At 40.9% G+C, this 22258-nt stretch overlaps 2 protein-coding genes across 2 annotated transcripts; both read left to right on the plus strand.

Moving 5' to 3' along the window:
- The first annotated feature begins 16307 nt into the window (after nt 1-16307).
- Nucleotides 16308-16808, plus strand: LOC149840211 (uncharacterized). Its single transcript, XM_090005024.1, has one exon. The coding sequence runs from the start codon at nt 16308-16310 to the stop codon at nt 16806-16808; it is 501 nt and encodes a 166-aa protein (XP_089861150.1).
- A 735-nt stretch (nt 16809-17543) lies between these two features.
- On the plus strand, nt 17544-19619 carry LOC149840212 (uncharacterized). Its single transcript, XM_090005025.1, has 3 exons — nt 17544-17733; nt 17830-17979; nt 19210-19619. The coding sequence occupies exons 1-3, from the start codon at nt 17544-17546 to the stop codon at nt 19617-19619; spliced, it is 750 nt and encodes a 249-aa protein (XP_089861151.1).
- The last annotated feature ends 2639 nt before the right edge of the window (nt 19620-22258 follow it).

Below are 22258 nucleotides of genomic sequence, written 5' to 3' on the forward strand. Positions count from 1 at the left end.
TATGGCCTTGAAATCAGGGTTTTTAGAAATAGATTTTTTTGTAAAAACTTAGGTTTTATGCACTAAATGAAATCAAATGAGCACAAAGTTAAACCTAAAGCATCCTAATATGATTATGAACATGATTAAACCCTAAAAATATATGCTTATGCACGAAAATCCAACAATATCACAAAAACTGTGATTTTAGCAGTGTTTTTGGATCTTTCAGGAACCCGGTTTTGCAATTTGCTTAATTCAGCCATCAAATGGATTCCAAAATCCATAAAAATTGGTACCTGCACTTTTTATAACCTTAATGTCGAATTGGAATTATAAAAATAATTTTTTGACATTAAATTATTCCGAAAATTGCATTAAACCCTAAAATATGCTATTTTTGACCTAATTCACCAACCAGTCTCAATCCAAGACCTGAACCAGGGGTTAAATCTCCATGGAAATTTATGCAATTTTACAGAGACTAACTAAGAAGAAAAACAGAGATTTCCCAATTTAAAGATCGGAAACATCATCTCCGGTTAAGGAGAAACCCTTCCGGCAATCTGAGCTAAAATATATCACTCTTAACAGGGATTAAAACAGCTATTCCAGATTGAAAATACAGACATAAATAGCAATTCTAAACAAAAATCTCTGAAATTTTAGTGGTGAACAGTAGACAGAAAAATAACAATACTCACATTTTACAGATCATGAATCGGATCTGTGGTTTGGGATTTATGACTAACACAAGTCTGATTAGGGTTTTGGTAAACCCTAACGAGTTTTAACTTTAAAAACAGATTCTCTAAAAGGGGAAAAATACTAAACAGTGATAAAAAAATCCGAAAATTTCACAACAGACAGATCTACTCAATGTGAATCCATAGCACTTTACAGATCTAAAATCGGATATAAGATGAGAGAAATATCATCACAGCAAGTTACCTTCTTGATTTTAACCATGATTTTAAAGCTTTAAAAACCCGATTTGATGTCTAATTTTTTTTTACAGAGTTCCCGAGGTCCAAAACCTCTGATTTTTCTACATTAACTCAATAAATCATTCATGCATCACATATAAAAAAATCAGAAATAAAAAATGAGAACTTCAATCCGAAATAACATTATCTTTACTGTTCTAAACCTAAAACACACAGAAATTTAAGAAACTTGAAAAACCATGCATTAACTAATGTAAATAAATAAAATAAACCATAAAACAGTAAATAAAACTTATTTCTATGCTATAGAACGTAAAACAAAAATGAATAAACCATGAAAATAAAATAAAAACAGGGAATCAATGGCTGGAATTTGATATCACCTTTAAAACATAGATTTAACCCATTAAAAAGGGTAAATCATATATTTTATTGGTTAATAATGTAAAGAATCATATTAAAATCAATTCTAATGGATTAAAATCCCTGTAAATCACCCAAAACAGGGTTAGATCACCTTCTTGGATTGTTCTTGCTGATTCTTGATGGTTCTTGAGGTGAAACCATGGTTGATCTTCCATAAGGAGGGGTATCTACGCCTAGATCTAGGTTTAAAACATTAAAATCATTAAATAAAATATGAAAAAGGCAAAGGAATTCATACCTTGGAGTTGCAGCAATGGAGGAAGGGCTGGAGAAGAGAGAGAAGCTCCAAGAATCCAAAGGAAAGCAAGTTAGAAAAATCGACCCCCCTTATGCATCTATTTATAATAAAAAAATTAGGTTTAAATTTTAACACTTTTGAAAATCTTGGACTCTCTAAGGGGGGCGATTTTGGTGTGAGTTTACCTAACTAACCCTAGCCTAGATTATCCTAATTAAGTCCTAATTAGCCCCTAGCTAAACCTAGAAAATCCCCAAATGTGGTGCCACTTGGCATTTTCTCACATTGGGTTTTTAAAACACCTTTAAAAACCTTTAAAAACACTAGTTTTAAAAACTAACTTTTAAAAATGAGTTTTTCAAAATGGTTTTGACTCTTCTAAACCTCTAACACTAACCAAGACATCAACTAACCCTAGTCTAGCCCTGACTGACTCGAATATGGCACCACCCCGAGTGGGCCCTACTTGAGTTTTTACAAAAAGATGATTTTAAAACTTGAAATTGAAGGAGTTTTCAAAAGGATTTTCAAAAGTAATCTTAAAATTAGGATTTTTGAAATGGCATAGGGTTCTAACTGAATTAGAATTCCTCTGGATATGGTGCCAACTGAGTGGGCCCACATCGAGTTTTAGAAATTTTGAAATAAACACTGAAAATGACTTTGAAAAGGGGTTAAAATCGATATTTGAAATTCAAGATCTTTGAAAATAGGGTCTCAAGCGAACTGGAACTCCGGGTTAGAGTCCTGAACTCTTAGGACTCTGAGATTTTAGATTTTAAAAGCCAAATGAAAGAATTTTCAAAAGATTTTATCAAGAAATGATGAAATAAGTCAGAAAACACAGTCAGGGTTAGACTCCTAACTCAACCGAACTCTAAAATAGAATCCTGAACTAACTGGACTATGTAAAATGACCTAAATTTTGAAAATAATCGAAAAAGACTGAAAATGGAAGTAAAACAGACTTAAAAACCAGACTCCTGACCGGATTAGGACTCTGAGACAAAGTCCTGATCGGACTGAAACTTTCAAAGATTTGAGAAATTTGATGAATAGAGGAATTCAGAAGCGACACCACCTCAATGGGTCTCATCTGTGAATTGAAATCGATTAAAATTTGAATTTGAAATGAATCCAGATTGTTTTCTGAGAAAATATTTCGAAATATAAAGTCCTGGGGTTAGAAAATGACAGAGTATTGAATAAAAACCCAGGTTTTGAAATTGATTTTGAAATAAAAGCTTTTAAAATTCAAATCTGGATTGAATGTTTTGAAATAGGAGTGCTGGATCTCGAAAATGAGATGCAATGACATGCAATGCTATGCAATGACATGCAATGCTATGCAGAATACATGCAATGACATGCAATGATCTGTAATGACACTGGATGAGGGTGAAAATTTGGGGTGTTTACACATGCAAAATAAGAGATTGGTTTATCCTGCCTGCATACAGAATGTTTGAAAACAAATTTTCAAAAGATGCCCCAGTGTAACTGGGAAGAGGGAATAAAATTTAAAGAAGGCTCGCTGCAGGACTCTGCAGGGCAAAGACAGGATCAAATTTTGAGGAAAATTTTTAGATGTTTGGAGGAAAATATTGAGGAAAATATGGTAGACCATTGGAAGAGTATCCCATTACTAGGGATTGAGTCGTCATAAGGATTATGACAATTGTGTTGTCATTCTTTATAAGAGAAATAAACAACAGAAAATGTGCCTTGTTACCTAGGCGAGGTCGTCAACCACGAGGAAAACACCATTTTTGAAGGAAAGAGATATCTTTTGGAAAAACAATCCGCAAACGGATTTAGAATAAGGAGAAGGCAAGTGGGTAAACAATTTCCGCCACAATAATCAAGGTATGCAAGGTGAAGAATTTTGCAAATAGACAAAAGGATTGAAAATCCAATGAGAGAAAACATATGATTTTGGAAAATTGCAGGCAGGATAAAAATGCATCTGGAAATTCGAGATCCAGTAGAAAGGTAGAATGGAAAATCGCCTGGAGTTTTGAAAGAAATTTGATATTTGCGAAAATCATCCAGGGTTTGAGAAAAAGATCTCATGGAAAATAAGGATATCTTGAAAAAGGCCTAATAAGTTGGAAAACATTGGGAAAAGAATTAAGGAAATAACACATACAATCACATCCTGCACAAACATTTATGCACATACAACACTCCCTAAGAGGCTGACTCTAGATGCATCATTTTGAAAAATAGTTGTAGGACCTTAATCCTAACTCTAGGTTCAGATCATCTTTGTCCAATCCAGTTATGCCGATATACCTGAATCGAAATCTGAGGTACGTGGCATATAATTTCAACTCTGGTTCTAAGGAAAGGTTTTCCAACATCCTTGAGCGCCTACCAATATACTTCAGACTGTGGCCCGCGGTACGTGGTAGGGGGGTGTTAACCCAAATAGTTGGCCCAGTTGTGAGGCTCTGTCCCGAACTAGGGTTCTGGAAGAGAGTCCAGCAACGTGAAGACCGGGTAATGATAGGTAAAAGAGGTTTGAAAAATGATCACATGCAAGAAATAGAGGGCTGTAAATCCTAGAGAGATAGATTTTGAAAACTTTGAAGAAGCATACATTGTTTGCATTCAGATCCTAAATTGAGGAGAGTTGTATTTAGACCTAAGTCTATGTGAGCATGAAAATTTCTCCTCAATCTGGTCCTACCAAACCATGCCTAGGCTATATGCAATCAATGTCAGCTAGGTCAGAATCTAGGCTCCTAGGCTCACATGATATAAAAAGTAAAGAGCTGACATTTTGTGAACATAATTTCAATAATTGAACTAAGTCAAGCATAATTTTAATCAGACAAGGACAGGTCCCATCACGGTCGCCAAACCTGTTATCGTCGCGAAATTTTCCCTGTCTTCTCTTCCTTGCGGAAGTGAGAGGGAAAATCTTTCGCGCTTCAAACTTGACCGGATTTTGGAAATTGTTTTGAAATACTCACCTCCGTTTTGAAAATTGCAGGAAAATCCATGGGATGGGGCTCGACCTGTCGGTACGAGGTTCGACCGTTCCTGCCGCCTTTAACAAGGGTAATCGAACCAAGGACCAAAATTGTGCTTGACTTAGCTAAATTACCAAAATCATGTTCTATCCTAAATGCATAGAGAACTCAGGCATGTGCTATGAAGTTTTGTAAAATGTAACTTGGAAAGACATGATGTATGCTCAGAAAAGGTTTTGGAGTTGGAAATAGTTCTAAGGCAAATGATGGAAATCAATTTCTCAGGAAAACTCATGTGAAAGAGGTTTTGAAATCACGAGAAAGTTCATAAAGATGTGAGAAAATCATGAATGGATGAAAATCCTAAGAAAATAAAAGTGATTCTTGAGAAAAAGGTGAACATTTGAAAAGGGAAACACTTCTCAGGAAAACTTGAACTTTGAGAATTTTCTTAGGAAAATGATGGAAATCCTGAGAAAATGGAAAGAATTCTTGAGAAGAAGGTAAACGTTTGAAGGAAAAATGCTTGTCAGGAAAAGCTTCAAGTTTTGAAAGTTTTCTTTGGAAAATGATTGAAATTCATTGGAAAATTCTTTGGAGAGGGAGAATTGAAACTCGGGAAACTGAAATCCTGAGAATCTTGGCCTTGAAACACTTGGAAATTGAGTTTGATCTTTGAGGAAAGTGAGAGACTTCTTTTGAAAATCTTGAGAAAATAACCTTTTCCATAGAAAACTGTGGAAAAACTTGACTTGAGAAAACCGATTTTTGAAAAATTCTCAGAGTTTCTTGAGAAATCGATTTCTTGAGAATGAAATTTTCTTGAGAAAATCTTGAGAAAACCAATGATTTCATGATGCAAATGATATGAGTGAATGAATGCACTTTGAAAGATTTTCTAAGAAATTTGTTGGAAAAATGTGTATTAAGTCAAAATAAATCCTTCGCATATCCTGATTGTGGCCATGAATATGTTCAGAGTTTAATTGATTTAATGCACAATACTTTGAAAATATTAGAAATATGATGTGCATTTTAAGATAGCCTAAGAGTGTAGGCTCAATGTGACTAGTAGAAAGATGATGGATCTGGGTCTCGTCCATATTCCGACTAGGGCCGTAAATATGGATTTCACCAAGTTCATCAACTCCCTAAGAGTTGGTGCACGTGCCATTCGTGTACATCCATAGTGCTTTTGAAATAAAATGCATGAATCATAGAAACAGGATATTGCATAAATTCAAACTATATGATATGCATCCTAGTCTAAGCGGGAAATTAAATCTCTTATTCCAAATTTTACATTATTACATCACTAAATAAATGAAATAAAAGAAATTTGCAGACTTCAGCTCCTTCTTTTGAATGTCCCTGCCAAACTTGAAATGGGGTTAGTTCAAATATGTGGGTTTTTCCAAGATTTTCCAATAATATTATGAAATTATTGGACTTAATTGGATATAAACTCTATTCTCATACTTCCTTGATATTTAAAATGATGAAAATGCAAGAAATTCAGTAGAAAATAGTTTGAAATTCGAAATGGTGGTCAAAATGACCAAAATACCCCTAATTATAAAGTTATACCTTTAAAATCAGGGTTTTCTGAAGGAAAATTTGGTAAAATTGATATTTTGAAATTCAAATTGAATCAAATGATGATGAAATGCAGTATGAGGCATGATGACATGCTGCTAAACACATTAGGACTGTAAAATCAGAATTTGATATTTTGCAATTTATCCAAAATAACGAATTTCGCTTGTTTTTCGCTTGGATCCGAGTCCCGCGGGGCCCTGTTTTGATGATATGGCTAAATCAAGCCTCAAATGAATTCCAAATTACACCAAATTCGGTATGAAGCATCTACATACTCTGACAAACAGCCTAGAATGCTAAAAATCACGAAATGATATTATTTGAATGCTAAACTTTAAAGAAAGTCCTAAAAAGGGTGGATTTCACCTACGGACCCGAACCAAATGCAATGCTTAATATGATAATGCAAGATTTACACCATGACAACTTCTGATATTTTGCAGACTTCTAAAGGACTAAAAATGGAACACTTTTTGTTTTTACATCCTCAGGATTTGAACCATGGTGAGTTCGGTAACAGGGATTTGGTTCTGATGAAGGTAAAATCAACCTAATCTGATAGAAAATGCTAAAAAAATAGAAAACAGCCATGGAAATTTCTGATATTTAACAGAGCTACTCACGACATCTACTGAAACAACTTTTATGTTCATGACTTCGGCATTTAATTAACATAAATATGGATAAAAATATAACTTTTCATTCCTAAATCGACAGAACAGACAAATGTGACCAAACAGGTGACTGGCAAGAAAAATCCAAAACAGATATCACAACTGTTCTAAAAATCACAGGCTTTCAGATGCAAACAGAGGACATCCCGAACATGACATTCACGTTTTACAGATTCGGATTTGGAGCAATACCCAAAGAGAACCCACAGCCTTAAGTCGATCCAAAGTCTCAGAGGCCCAAATTAGGCTCTGACACGTGTCCCAAACTCTCGGATTTTTGTCAGACATAAAAAAAATCCGAAAAATCTTCGAAAATCATGTTAAAAACTAGACATTCTCCCGAGTTCAAAACATATTTCCGGTCGAAAATCGGATCTCTCATGAGGGAGATCTCGATTTTATAAGTCAAAAATAACATTTTAAAATGCATCTCGGGTAATAAAACCAGACTCACCTTTTTGAACGTTTACCACAGTAAACGAATTCAAATCTCTCTGAATTTTTGGAACATTTCTAAGGACACCTAAAAGCGCATTCCATGATTTTTTTGGAATTTTTAAAGAAAAAAAAATGCATGAAATGACGTGTGGACTGACTGACAAAAACAGAGAACTACTGAAATTGAGCAGAATTGAAATAAATGCTTAGTTAAACCTAATTAACCTATAAAACATGCTAATTTAATGAAATAAAATACAAATCAAATCTAGCTAAATGCATGAATGCTAAAAATCATCAAGAAAGCATAATTATGTATTTTTATATATGTCGTTTTATGAGAATAGCTCAATCCATCCCTCGGATGAGCTCTTTCTTCAAACGACACCCGAATCAAATCATGATATAAAATCAAGAGGAAAAGAGGTGCACCTTGCTTTGTTACGCAGCTTTGAAACTCTTGATAGGGACTGCTTCCAAGGGCTTCGTTCGTCCTTCGATCCAGGCTTCGGATGATTCACCAAGATCGACCCACGCTTGAATCGAATTGGCCACAGCACGAGCAATGTAGGTACTTCACTGCACCTTCTCCACTGAGCCCAAGGGGGGCGTGAACTCCAAAGTTCAAAATCGTGTTCTGAAGAAAAGCTAGATTGAATTTCAAAGTCCAAAAGAAGCTCCTTAGGCTGGGCGTGGAGCCTTGTTTTTATAGAATTTTTCTGAAAAATTTGAATTTCAAACAGGCTCAATCTGAGCCCTCCATGTGGCGCCATCTCAGGGGGTGCTATTTTGATTTTTTGAGAAAATAAAATAGGAAATTTGTGGTTGAGACACCTCAGCAGGATTTGAAATTTTTCAAAATTTGGGTCTGCTTGATTTTCTCTGCAGGAAGCTCCCAGATGGCGCCACCTCAGGGGGTGCTACCTGGGGTTTGAAATTCAAAATTTGGCTTTTTGCAGGGAGCCCTCATGTGGCGCCACCTCATGGTGGGCTACTTTTATTTTAAATAAAATAAAAATAAAAAATGAAGCCAAGTGGGGATCTGGATTGGCGCCACCTCAAAAGGAGGTTTGAGGTGTAAAGCTGGAAACAGTAGGAGCATGCCATGTGGCGCCACCTCTAGAGGCTCTTGACATGTGTCAGAAGGACAGGAGTGGAGGAAGCAGACTGTGCCACCTCAGAGGAATTCAAATTCTACTTTTCTGTAGGAAATGAGAGGCGGACATGTGGCGCCCCCTCCAAGTTGCTCCACACTGCCATGTGGCAAGAGAACAGGAATCGAGGAAGCAGAATGCGCCACCTCAAAGGGGGGTTTTTCTACTTTTTCTGATGCAGGGAGGTCTGGACATGTGGCAGACAAGTGTCAGCTGTCTGGAGGAGTTCTCTCAAATGGCGCCACCTCAGAGGAGAATTTGAATTTCAAATGGAGGTTGGCCCTGGAGGAATGGAGAGTGGACATGTGGTGGTTCCTCAAAGTGGCTCCTACAATGCCATGTGGCAGAAGGGAAAAGCAAGGGACATGTGGCGCCCTCATATTCAAAGTAGAAAAAGGTAGAACTCCAGGATTTTCGCCACCTAGCTCTTGTCTGAAAATTTTTGAATGGTTGATTTTCTGAAGGAAGCCGAGAGTGACATGTGTCTTCTACTTTTTCTGAAGGAAGCTAGACATGACATGTGTCCTCTACTTTTTTTGAAGGAGGCTGGAGATGACATGTGTCTCCTGCCTTTTCTGAAAGAAGCAGAGAATGACACGTGGCAGAGGGAAGAGAAGGAGGTCCAAGCCATGTGGCGCCATCTCAGACAAAATGGAAAAGGTGAAGTTCAGGATTTGCGCCACCTCTGGAGAGATTTGAATATTTGAATTTCAGTTTTTTTGAAGAGAGCAGGAATGACACATGGCATCTACTTTTTCTGAGAAGAGCAGAGAGTGACACATGGCATTTGCTTTTTCTGAAAAGAGTAGAGGATGACACATGGCATTTGCTTTTTCTGAAAAGAGTAGAGGATGACATGTGTCCTTTTGCAGGAGACAAATTTCAAATGGCGCCACCTCAGAGGAGACAAGCCTACCTTTTCTGGAGGAAGCTAGGAGTGACATGTGTCTCCTACTTTTCTGAGAAAAGTAGGAAGAGACATGTGTCAGTCTACTTTTTCTGAAAGAGGGAGAGGTTGACACGTGTCCTCTGCAGGAGACACTCTTCAAATGGCGCCACCGCGGAGGAGACAAGTTTTGCTTTTTCTGGACAGGACAACACATGACACGTGGCATCTCATGGATGATCTTTGGAATGACACATAGCGCAGGATGAATATGTTGGATACTGACACATGGCAGATAAATGGGATGACATGTGGCGGCTTCTTAAGGTAGCCCCACACTGACACTTGGTAGGTAAATGGGAGGAGAGAGAGAAGACAAGTGGCACCAATCCAGGGGACAAGGCTCCTATATTTTTGGGTTTTTCAAAAGAAAAGCCTGTGTGACACCACCTCAATGTGGGTCTCACATTGCTTCTTTTTTGAAATAAGGACAAGACAACAACCTCTTTTTGGAATTTTCATAAAATCCGGACTAATTGGTAAAACAGAATTTTTTGGAAAGAGTTGGCCCCTGTAGGGCGATTTTGTAAAAAGAAGACAGTTGAAATAGCTGACAAAAGGCAAAATCTGAGTTGAACTTTATTGAAAATTATCCAGAATGTTTTCCTGAGGAAATATCTTGAAATTCAGAGCCCTGGGGGTAAAATGAAAAGAATTGATAATTTTGAAGACCCAGGGTTTTGAAATCAATTTTGAAAAGAGTTAAAATTGAAAATTTTGAAATCGAGAGTTTTGGACCTCGAAATGACATGCTGTGCAGTGCAGTGATATGAAATGCTCATGCAATGATATGCAATGTCATGTCTTATGCAATAGAATCTTGAACCAAGACTTGGAGATGCCTGTCTCCTGTCAGGAATAAAATTTTGAACATCTAAGCTAAAAATAGAGAAATTTTGAGAGTTGCAGATGCAATTTAGACTTCTGTAAGGTCCGGGCTCAGAAAATGACCATTTTTCCCTCCGGCGATTTCAAAAGGCTGAATGATGATGCTTGGTGGAAATGTCGGGGAGGTGAATGAAAATTTGGGGTGTTTACACCAGCCCCGAACATTCCATGTCTGCCCCTCTCCCTTACGGAATGGCCACGCACCCTACGCGTGCCCCTGCCATGACTACCACTAGAACCAGCAAACAAATCCATCTTTCGGATTGTACTATGAATAAAGAAAAGAATATAATTTAGTCTAAACATTCTATAAAATATCAAAGACTTACAGCACGATGGGATGCTCAATAGTCAAGATTCACCTCTTTCTGATCTGGCTCTGATACCCAGTTGTAACGCCCTAAAATTTTAACTTGTGATTTCGAAAACATTATCGAAAAACCTTTCAAAGATTTAAAGTTTTCACTTTTAAAAACGACAGCGGAAGACATTTAGAAAGGAGCACAAGTCAACAATCCTGGGTACGTTAGCTGAAAGACCATCATTCACATGAACAACTACTAAAAAGGAATTGAGAAAATAATGCAATAGATTATTAATAAAATCTGCAGTTTATTACAAAATAAGCAATTTCCCAAAGTTCCATAATCTAAAGAAAACTCTAAAACTTAGAGCCAAGACGCCAGCAGAAAAAAGGGAAATCTTGAGCCATATTGCACCACGCCATCGGCCGCCTGTGAAGTCCTACTCCTCACCTGCCCATGAAATGGGTCAGTTTCATAACAAACCAGTATGTACACGAATAGATAACTAGAATAAAATAAAATAGGACATTCATGAGATAAGCAATTATTATATTAAAACAACCAATATCATTGTAATCTATTCTAACAAGTGTAATATGTGCAAAGAGCTATTGTTTGAAGCATTTCAAGCAGTGTAAGTCTCAATCATCTACAACTATTCAAAAAGATATTCTTTAAGTTCTGATATTAACTGGCATGTGGGTACGCACAGACGCAAAACGTAGAAACAGCCGAGACCGATCCGGGGGTATATTATGTCAGGTGTTTTCATTAACCCGGATGGCTGATTGATTCCGCTTCTAAGGGGATGGTCAGTGACCAAGAGAGTAAATCCCCAAAGGCCTTCATGGCCTATAGATGTATCCAACTTCTACAGAAGTACCTGGGAGTTACCACCTAGGATAATTTATGGTAATCCCAATTCCCCTAACTCTGATGACTAGGGAAGCTGGGTCTTTTGCCTGTGGGGTGGTTGTTAACAACCTGTCCATCAGAGTTTTTGTACCATCCATCATCTCCCTTGATGAACCGTGAAGGTCGAATGGGTACGATGGGGGTTTCTTAACCGCCGCCCCGTTCTACATGTTCTGGTCTGTTAGACCCACTCAAGCATCTTGCCTATGAGGGCGAGTTGTCACCATTTATGTGATCTCAGCATTGTGCTAAATGCACGTCTCGAGGTTTATACAACCTCATCATCCAAACATCGTAACACACATGGGATGTACTTGTCCAACAAGTACGATCGTACCTTCCTAGAGGTACGACTATGATAAGAGGGTAACAATTAATGTTTTATGATTCTTTTGGTTCATACATGACATGTATTGCTCTTTTAGCAATTGGCCTGTGGAGGCCGACATTATCTCATCTATATCAATAAAGTGTTGATTGCCCACTTCAAGGTACTCCATGACCTCTCATAAAATTTATACCGGACATGTCTTAAGGTTCGGTTACAATAGGAATTGCGGTGGGTTTCTCTCTAGAAATGAGTCTATTTACAAAGTTTCCATTAAGTATGTAATTTCAAAAGAATAAGCATGCAGAACAAACAATCACAAGTTAAGTAATCCTACAGGTAAGCATGTATGCCAATTGAACTACTCGATTCTCTCTAGAATGAGTCCACCCATAGAGTTTACATTAAGCATGCAATTTCAAAAGAATCAGAAAGAGGAAAACACTGACCAGACAATCATAAGTTAAATACTTCTTCACATAAGCAGGTATGTAAAGTAACTATTCTATCTCAGAAGTCTTGTTTTATTTCTTTCATCCAAAATCCTCGTGCGACTTTCCCCTACCTCGGGATGTCGTGCAGCTGCGTGCGTCTACGGGTGTAGATGATACGAGGCACAGGTTGCAGAGCCAGAGCGGGGTTCGATGCGAAGTCTGCACAAGTGTGAGTATTCAGCGCTACATTACTTATCATGTGAAGAATAGAAAGTCAGGCCTGACAATTGAAAAAGAGAGAGGCAGCAGGGGTGTGCCCCTGTTGGCCGAAATCAGAAAAGTGACATGGGGCAAGCCCCTGCCTGTCGACAACAGCGGGGTGACAGGGGATGAGCCCTTGTCGAAAACAGCGAGGCGACAGGGGGCCAGCCCCTACCGACAGCAGCGAGACGGTAGGGGAGCCAGCCCTTGCCGACAGCAGCGAGGCAGCCAGGGCTGAGCCCCTGCCGACAACAACGAGACGACCGGGGCTGAGCCCCTGCCGACAACAACGAGACGGCAAGGGCCCAGCCCCTGCCGACAGCAACAAAGCGGTAGAGGCTGAGCCCCTGCCGACAGCATTAAAGCGGCAGGGGCTGAGCCCCTGCCGACAGCATTAAAGCGGCAGGGGCTGAGCCCTTGCCGACAGCCTCGAAGCGGCAAGGGTTGAGCCCCTGTCAACAGCCATGACACGGCAGGGGGCCAGCCCCCCTGCCGACAGCAACAAGGTGGCAGGGGCCAGCCCCTGCCGAGAGGCGACACGGGGCCAACCCCTACCGACAGAGAGAGGGAGAGAGATCAGGACGGAGGTGACAGGGGGCAACCGACCTCCTATCGGTCTCCCTATCACCCACAGGGAAGAGAGTGTGTCGCAGGGGCCATTGGTCCCCTGTCAGCACTCTGGCGAACCCCCAAAGGTAAAAGGGAACGACAGGGGCACCATAGGCCACCTGTCGGGCCTCCAATGGGCACAGAGGAGGTGGGAGGCCGCGACAGAGGTCGTGCGCCGCCTGCAAGCCCCTGCAAGCCTCCCGATGAGGTGATAGAGAGGGGGGGGGGGTGAAGAGGGAGGCGAAGAGGGTGGGCACGGCAGGGGCCATTGGCCTCCTGTCGTGCCTTCCGGCGAGATGACAGAGAGAGAGAGGCGAAGAGAGGGGAGACGGCGTACCTGGGAATAGGATCGCCGGCATCGTCGGTCGATAGTGGTTGTTGCGGCGGCGACGACGTCGACGGCATGCACAGCGAAGGAGGAGGTCGGCGCGATGGGAGCAAAGGGCTTCGAGAGGGAGGCGTGCCTCCCCTCGCCCTCCTACGTTGTTCTTAAAGGGCACAGGGAGGCGATGAATGGGGAAACCCTCATTGGGTTTCCCTAATCCGCCCAATTTTGCAGGCAAGGAGCGGCGCTCAGGAAGGGGTTTTTCTCAAAATCCCCTTCTCGAGTCGGGTTATTTTAAAACCCTATCGATGACGGGCCTGGGTCGGGTCCGGACCCGACCCGACCTGGCCCGGGTCCGTTACAATTTAATTAATTTTTTTTTAAAACTCTTGGTTTTACACCTTATTCATGTAATGGAAAGAATGGCACAAAAACTTGAACACCACAGGTTATGTGAAACAGATTGTTGTGTAGCGTTGACTCAGTTAGAGTCTTTGAGCGATGGCCCTTCATTTTATAAGTATGCTCATGGATGAATGTACCCTAGTAATGAACAGAATAAAAATGGTGTTATGATCGCTTTCACGAGCGATGTGCTCTTGTTAGCCATGTGAGGCTGAGCACGTGGATGGGCAGGCTAAGTCCTCGTTTGCGTACCCCACGGAGACCATGAGGCACAAATTCCTCGATAGGAGGTATGACTGAATTATGAGCCTAAGAAAGATAAACCCTGCTTCGCCCCATTCACAGACGGTTCACCTTGGAGAGGGTGGATGGTACAACCATGAGTGACTTGTCGTTACTACGACACTTTTTTTGACAGGAGTTGTATTGTCCTTTGACCTCCAGTCACTCGAAGTTAGGGAGGTCGAGGTGATCTTTCAAGATACCTCACTACTGCAGTAGAATGGATTGCAATTCTTACCTATGCGAGAGTTTCTCTCGGTTGCGGCTGCTCACATGAGGTTTACTCAGTCTGTAGTATCCCCGGTTATCACATTGGAAAATTGAATAACAGACGTCGGGTGCATGACTCACAGAATGTGAGGTTCCTTCGCGTACCCGAAGGAGTAATAAAAAGAACTTAAAGACTAATCAATCACAGCTGACATACTCTAGATGTTGTTTTACTTGTTCACTGTTTCAGTACTTGTTTTGTTCCTTTAGTTTTTCCCTAGCTGCTTATATTTGGTAGTTGCTCAGTTCTGTTATTTGCTTTACCCTGTTAGTACTTGTCACACGTGCACTTACTTGACACACGCACATGTACTTTAGTGTAAATGTTTCTAATTGTTCCATCATAGCAATGATACCTGTTTCTTGAGAAATGATTATATGTCGTTGTTTCTTCACCAACTCGCAAGAGTACTGACCCCGTTTTATGGGGATGCAGGTGATGAATAGGTACATTGGTGATGTCGACGGCACACGGTGGAGGCTTGGGGACCCACACTTAGTTGCAGATTCTGCTCCTATTGGTTTTGAGTTTTGAGGGAGTGTTTTCCCTATACTTTTGACAGACTTATAGTACTTCATCTCCCTTCTGTAACTTTTAAACTTATGGGTTGTATACTTCTTTAAAACTGGAGATTTATACTTGTATGATATATATATGCTTTACTTACCTGTGGCCCGTTCAGGCTTGCGGCCTTGTTACTTAGTTACCCCTTTTCACTTGCTTTTCGTTGTTTTTCTCATAAAACCATTTTCAAAAAAAAAAATCATAGAAATTCAAAGGATTTTTCCAAGGTCGGGGCTTGGGGCGCCACAAATAGTGGTATAAGAGCAGAGGTTAAGTGTGGTCCAAGACTTCATCGTGCATCGTCCATCGCACTATATGTATGTTTAAATTTTGTTTATTAGTATGTTCCTTACTTCTATTTAGAATTGTATGCTTGGTTCTATGTGTATGGGTTAGATGTCGAGGAACCCAAGTTACGAGAAGATTTTGGAAGCTCTCCAGGACTTGGTTCAAGGCGAGGAGTCCTTTGGCAGAGTTGTGCAACACTTAGCTCGAGATGTCTATGTGTTAGCACAACAAGCACCTCTGTGTGCCAGGTGTCTTGTGGATCACGCGGGACAGATTTTTCCTCGTGAATTATACGATTGCCCCTACTGTAGTCTTCGGGAGCATATCGAAGAAGAATGTCAGACGAAGCTGTGAGATGAGCTCTGGAAGAGCAATGCTGACGATATTGATGATGTGTCTTCGGTCACCGAACTAATAATTGTTGATGTGGGCAGTCAGGAAGGAGATAGGCATGGATCGCCAGACTCTCTTCAGTATTCTCTGGAATCTTATCCTTACGCGGTTTCATCAGAGTATGTGTTGGATCCTCCTGTGCCACCAGTACTGATGGAAGTCCAAGAGATATCTGATACGCTGTTGAGAACTCCTGTTTCTCCTCCTCGTATCAGGCCGCGACATTGTGGAAGTCGGAAAGACTACATAGACTTTTATACTAGCAAACCTTGATGATGTCATGTTATGTTGTTAGAGACACTGAGTCACTGTTTCGTTTTTGAGTTCTTGCTTAAGTTATTAGTAGTGTTTTGGATAACCCTGTTTGGATGAAGGGTGTTTCTGTTATGTAATGCATGAAACTTTTTTATTAATGCAATGAATTTTTCTACATTTAAGAACTTATCTCGTTGCTTATATATGATTTTTGTTTATTTAGAGATGGTGTGGCGTGTTCGTTGCGACGACCTGATGGAGTCCCTCAACAACCTCACGGAGGTGGTTGGCCATCAGGCTGAAGCCATGAGGAACATTAGTGATCACATCTAGCACACCGCCCAAGGACAGTGAACACCTGCCCAAGTTCCTGCTACCGTAGTTCCATACAAGCAATTTATGAGTATGAATCATCCTTCGTTTGATGGGAAATCGACACCGGAAGCAATAGAAGACTGGGTGCGAGAGATAGAGTGGATCTTTCATGTCTTGCAAATGAACGATGATCGGAAGGTTGATTTCGGGATGTACCGTCTCCGAAAGGATGCTGAGAGGTGGTGGGCTACCACCTGGGAGATCAAGTTTGATAATCAGCTAGTCTCATGGGAGCAGTTTGTTGAAACCTTCTTCGCAGCATATTTTCCGGCTCATAAGAGGAGCAGAAAGATGCAGGAATTCCTTGACTTGCAGCAAGGAAGTTCTATATTGGCAGAGTATGTCACCCGTTTCCGCAGCCTTGAGAGATACTGCCCCAACCTGTATGCGATCGAGAAGGATCGAGCACTGAAGTTTGCTCGAGGTTTGAAACCAGTTTTGTGTACCAAGGTGTATACGCGTGCCCCTAGGACTGTTGACGAGGCTCTTGAGACAACTTCACTTCTAGAACAGGATTGGCCAAAGTCTTAGAGGACACCAGCATTCAGAGGACAACAGCAGCAAGGCCAAAAGAGTTGGCATAAAAAGCGTCGATTCCAGAAACATCAAGGTGGAAAGCAATTTCATCCACCTTCGGAGAAGAACAGAAACAACAACCAACAACAGCAATATCAGAATCGATGACCCCCAGTACCAGCAATAGCAGCGCCAGTATCAGCAGCCTCAGAGGCAGATCACAGCAGCTGGTTGTCCGAAGTGTTCCGGCGATCATCCAGGTTGACCTTGCCCCGTGATACAGGAGGATGTCTCTATTATGGCAAGATGGACCACTATATAAAGGATTGTCGAAAGAAGCAGTCAGACGATAAGAGGAGAAATACACCAGAAACATCTCAGCCAGCGTAGCAGAAATAGCCTCAGTCATATCAGCCGCAGCAACAACATCAACAGAAGCAAGGCAACCAGAAAGCCATTGCAGGACGTGCCTACGCAGCGACAGTGGAGCAAGTGACCAAAGGCGAGTTGGTCCAAGGTACTATTCCAATTGCAGAACATGCAACTTTTACGTTATTTGATTATGGTGCTTCACATTCCTTTATATCTATCAGATTTGCTAGAACATTGCCTTTGACCGTAGAGTCCTTGAATTACCTGTTGGAGGTTCGTACTCCGACAGGGGATCAATCTTTTTGTGATTCCTATATTCCGAGCATCGAGGTGTCAGTGGCAAGGCAGAACTTGTCAGTTGATGTGATCCTGCTAGACATGACAGAGTTCGATGCCATTCTAAGCATGGATTGGTTATTTGAGTATCATGCTCAAGTTTTCTGTCGAGAAGGCAAAGTTGTTCTTTTTCAGCCTGATCGTCCTATTTTGAAGATCAAGCTTTCTCGACCCTTGCGAGATAGTCGTTTGATTTCTGCTTTCAAAGCCCAGAAGTATTTACGGAATGGGGGTACTGCGTTTCTACTCAGTATTACCCTAGTTGAACCTTAGATCGTTCTGATCGAAGACTTAGACGTGGTTCAGGAGTTTCCCGATGTGTTTCCAGAGGAATTGCCTGGTTTACCTCTGAAGCGAGAAATCGAATTTTGCATCGAGTTGTTGCCTGAAACTACTCCTATTTACAAAGCACCTTATCGTATGGCTCCGACAGAGCTTGAAGAATTGAAGCGGCAGTTGAAAGAGCTTTTAGAACAAGGTTTCATTCGACCCAGTGCTTCCCCGTGGGGAGCACCAATGTTGTTCGTAAAGAAGAAAGACGGATCTCTAAGGTTGTGCATTGACTACCGGATGCTCAACCAAGCGAAGATTAAGAACAAATACCCGTTACCCAGGATCGAAGACCTTTTCGATCAGTTGCAGAGAGCGAGGATTTTTTTAAAGATTGACCTCAGATCGGGATATCATCAGCTTCGTATTAGAGAGGAAGATATTGCGAAGATAACTTTTCGAACAAGGTATGGCTTGTACAAGTTCGTGGTGATGCCTTTTGGCCTCACGAATGCACTAACTGCATTCATGGACTTGATGAACCGAATTTTTCATCCATTTATGGATACGTTCGTGATCATGTTTATAGATGACATCTTGATCTACTCAAAGAGATTTGAGCAGCATCAAGAAAATTTGCGCATTGTTTTGAGTGTACTTCGTGAGCATCGGTTGTTTGCCAAGTTCTCCAAGTGCAAGTTTTGGCTTGAGCAAGTTATGTTTCTGGGTCACGTGATATCCAAAGATGGAGTGCCAGTTGATCTAGCGAAGGTTGAAGCAGTGTTAGGCTGGAAGCAGCCTCAGAATGTTTCAGGGATTCACAACTTTCTAGGGTTGGCAGGATATTATCGACGATTCATCCAAGACTTTTCGAGGATTGCCTTACCGTTGACAAAGCTTTTGCGTAAATGCATCAAGTTCGAGTGGAATAGTGCTTGTGGAGACAGTTTCCAAATCTTGAAGTCAAAGCTGACAACCTCGCCGGTGTTAGCTTTACCTTCAGGCAGAGGTGGGTTTGTGGTGTACACAGATGCCTCTGGTACAGGATTGGGTTGCGTGCTAATGCAGCATGGCAGGGTGATTGCTTATGCTTTAAGGCAGTTGAAGACTCATGAGAGGAATTACCCGACACACGATTTGGAATTAGCAGCAGTTGTGTTTGCTTTGAAATCTTGGCGACATTACTTGTATGGGGAATCGTTTGAGGTCTTTTTGGACCACAAGAGTCTCAAGTATCTATTCTCTCAGAAGGAGTTGAACATGAGACAATGACGTTGGCTCGAGTTTATCAAGGATTACGACTTTATGTTGTCTTACCACACTGGTAAGGCGAACGTAGTGGCAAATACGCTTAGTCGCAAGTCGAGTAGTGTTTTGGCTAGTCTCGTGTGGAGCTAGAAACTGATTGAAGATTTTGTAGTTTGGAAGCCTTTTTCAGTTGGTGGCGGATCGATTAGACTGTCTGGTCTGACCATTCGATCAGAGTTTTTGCCTAGAATCGTGGAAGCTCAGAAGTTTGACGACCAGTATGGTAAGTTTCTAGCCCTGGCAAGACAAGAAGATATGTTCTTTAGTATGTCAGATGATGGCGGTATTCGCATTAGAGATCGACTTTGGGTTTCGAGCGACCCTGAGCTGAAGAAAGAGATTCTTGATGAAGCTCACATGTCGAGATATACAATTCATCCAGGTGGAACGAAAATGTTTAAGGATTTGCAACGAAAGTATTGGTGGAACGGTATAAAGCGTGAGATAGCAGCATACGTTTCGAGATGCTTGACTTATCAACAAGTCAAGATGGAACACCAGCGTCCTGGTGGTTTCATGCAGAGGATCGAGATTCCTTAGTGAAAATGGGAAGATGTTACGATGGATTTCGTGGTAGGTTTGTCGCAGACAAGACGTAAGCATGATGCGATTTGGGTAATCGTGGACAGACTCACCAAGTCTACTCATTTCTTACCTATCATGATCAGTCAGTCTCTTGAGAGCTTAGCTGACCTGCATGTCAGAAAGATCGTGTGATTGCATGGTGTGCCTTTGTCGATTATTTCAGATCGTGATCCCAGGTTCACATCTCGACTTTGGGGTCAGTTGCAATCAGCTTTGGGTACAAGGTTGGAGTTTAGTACAGCCTTTCACCCTCAGACAGATGGACAATCCGAGTGGACTATTCAGATGCTAGAAGATATGTTGTGAGCCTGTATGCTCGATTGGAAGGGTAAATGGGATGCACACCTATGTTTGGTTGAATTTGCATACAATAACAGTTATCACGCTGGTATCGGAATGGCTCCGCACGAAGCATTGTATGGGAGGCTCTGTTGATCACCGTCTTATTGAGACGACATCAGCGACAGATCTAGAGAATCGTCGATTGTTCTTCAACACTACACTTAGCAAGTGCAGAAGATCCGAGAACGTTTGAAGGCAGCGCAAGATAAACAAAAAAGTTATGCCAATAAGAGACGACGTGAATTATCATTCGAAGTTGGTGACATGGTTTTTGTCAGAGTTTCACCGACCAAGAGTGTGGTCCGTTTCGGTAAGAAAGGGAAGTTGAGTCCTAGATATGTTAGATCGTTCGAGATTTTGGCAAGGATCAGTAAAGTGGCATATCATGTTGAGCTACCTCAACAGTATGCACACATTCACAATGTTTTCCATGTGTCGATGCTAAGGAAGTACATTCCCGACCCATCTCACATCATTCGTTACGAAGACGTGGAAGTGCAGGAAGATCTGACTTTGACGGAACGGCCTATAGAGATTGTTGATCAACGAGATCAAGTTCTGCATACTAAGACTATTCCGCAAGTTAAAGTACGTTGGCAGCACCATGGCATCGAAGAATGCACATGAGAACCTGAAGCAAGCATGAGAGAGAAGTATCCAGATAACCTAATTTCGGTGATTTCGCGAACGAAATCATTTTCAAGGAGGGGAGGATGTAAGGTCCACGATAACTTTGAGGTAATATTATGCAAAATATTGCTGTAAATAGACATTTCTTGTTAGATTCGCGAGTTTTTCATTTTTGTACCTTTATGGAGATACGAGTCGAAAATTGCGTAAGTTTAAAATAAAAAGCAATTGAGGGAAATCTATGACGAATTAACTTCCGAAATTTCTAGGAAAAGTTTATGATATATATATTTGGGTTGTCTCCGAATTTGAGGGTCAAACGAGGAAAAAACCTCGTCAATGCATGTGAATTACCAGAAAAGTCTGTCGATAGTGCATGTATCGTAACGACAGTATTTCTCGCAAACGAGGGAAAATGTTTCAAAGGAGCTTTGAATATTTTATGGCATTCGCGAGATTTTGAAGCAATATGTCATGTTGTGGTAATATATATATATATATATATATATATATATATATATATATATATATATATATATATATATATATATATATATATATATATATATATATATATATATATTATGCAATCATTTTATTGTTAAATTGTGTTTGGGCTTGGATTCGAGCATGGGCGATCCAGACCCATGGGGAGAGTTTCTCATAGGGATGGTTGTGGCCATGAGGACCAGCTGATCAAGGGATGACCAGTCTGGGCGGTGGCATGGAGGTAATACTCCATTTCGGTTTGAGGTGTCGGCCATGGGTTGGCCAAGTGGGCGGCAGCCCATGGCACTTTTGTAAACTTCCTTTTTGTAGCTTGAAAGGTGCTCAACGTTTGGCTTAAGTGGGCGGCAGCCTAAGGGCTCCCCACGTAATTTTCTTAGAACTTTGATGGCATGTGTGTAGGCCCTTTAGGGGCGTTTTTGAAAGAGCTTTAGAATTTTTTGAAAAGAGGACATGCATTGGCTGAATGGGGTGGCCATTCATTGCTTCTTTAGAGAATGGTGGGGCATGTTTGACCCCAGCCACCCATCTTCTGCAGTTTAATCCTAGCCTTTGGTTTTTATGCTTTAGAATATAAAAACTTAGCGAGAAGAGAGAGAGAGACAGCATCCCTTTGGAGTTGACGAGTTGGAGCTCCCTCTCTTCCCTCTCATCTCTCTCTTTCTCATTCTCTTTTCCCTCCTAGCTGTGTGGTAGGGTGTGGCTTAGCCACCGTTGACATGGAGCTCTTGCTACCAAAACCCTCCTCTTCCGAAAAATCTAAGGTGAAGCCACATTTACATATATTCATTTTCCTTGGAAAAAAAAATTTGCATGTGTGGAACATAAAGCCAAGAGGAGCCGAATGCAATGCTTGCATGTAGGGCTCAAGGTGGATTTCCAGAGTTCTTCCTTTCTTATATGTTACTGATATTGGAGTTTCCCTCCCCGTTCGTTCCATGAAAGGAAAGGAGAAAGAACCAATCGAAATCTTTATTTGGTTTCAAAAAAAAAAATGTGTGTGATGATGCTTCAAATAAAATCGACCCTATGCTTTTACATTGTCTTTCTCTCTTTTCGATTTCATTAAAATGCTCATTGCTTTAAATGGTTGTCACATGAACTTGCATTCAGCC

This window comes from Nuphar pumila, chromosome 4, assembly GCF_984573655.1.
Source record: "Nuphar pumila chromosome 4, dmNupPumi1.hap1.1, whole genome shotgun sequence".
NCBI classification, from domain to species: Eukaryota; Viridiplantae; Streptophyta; class Magnoliopsida; order Nymphaeales; family Nymphaeaceae; genus Nuphar; species Nuphar pumila.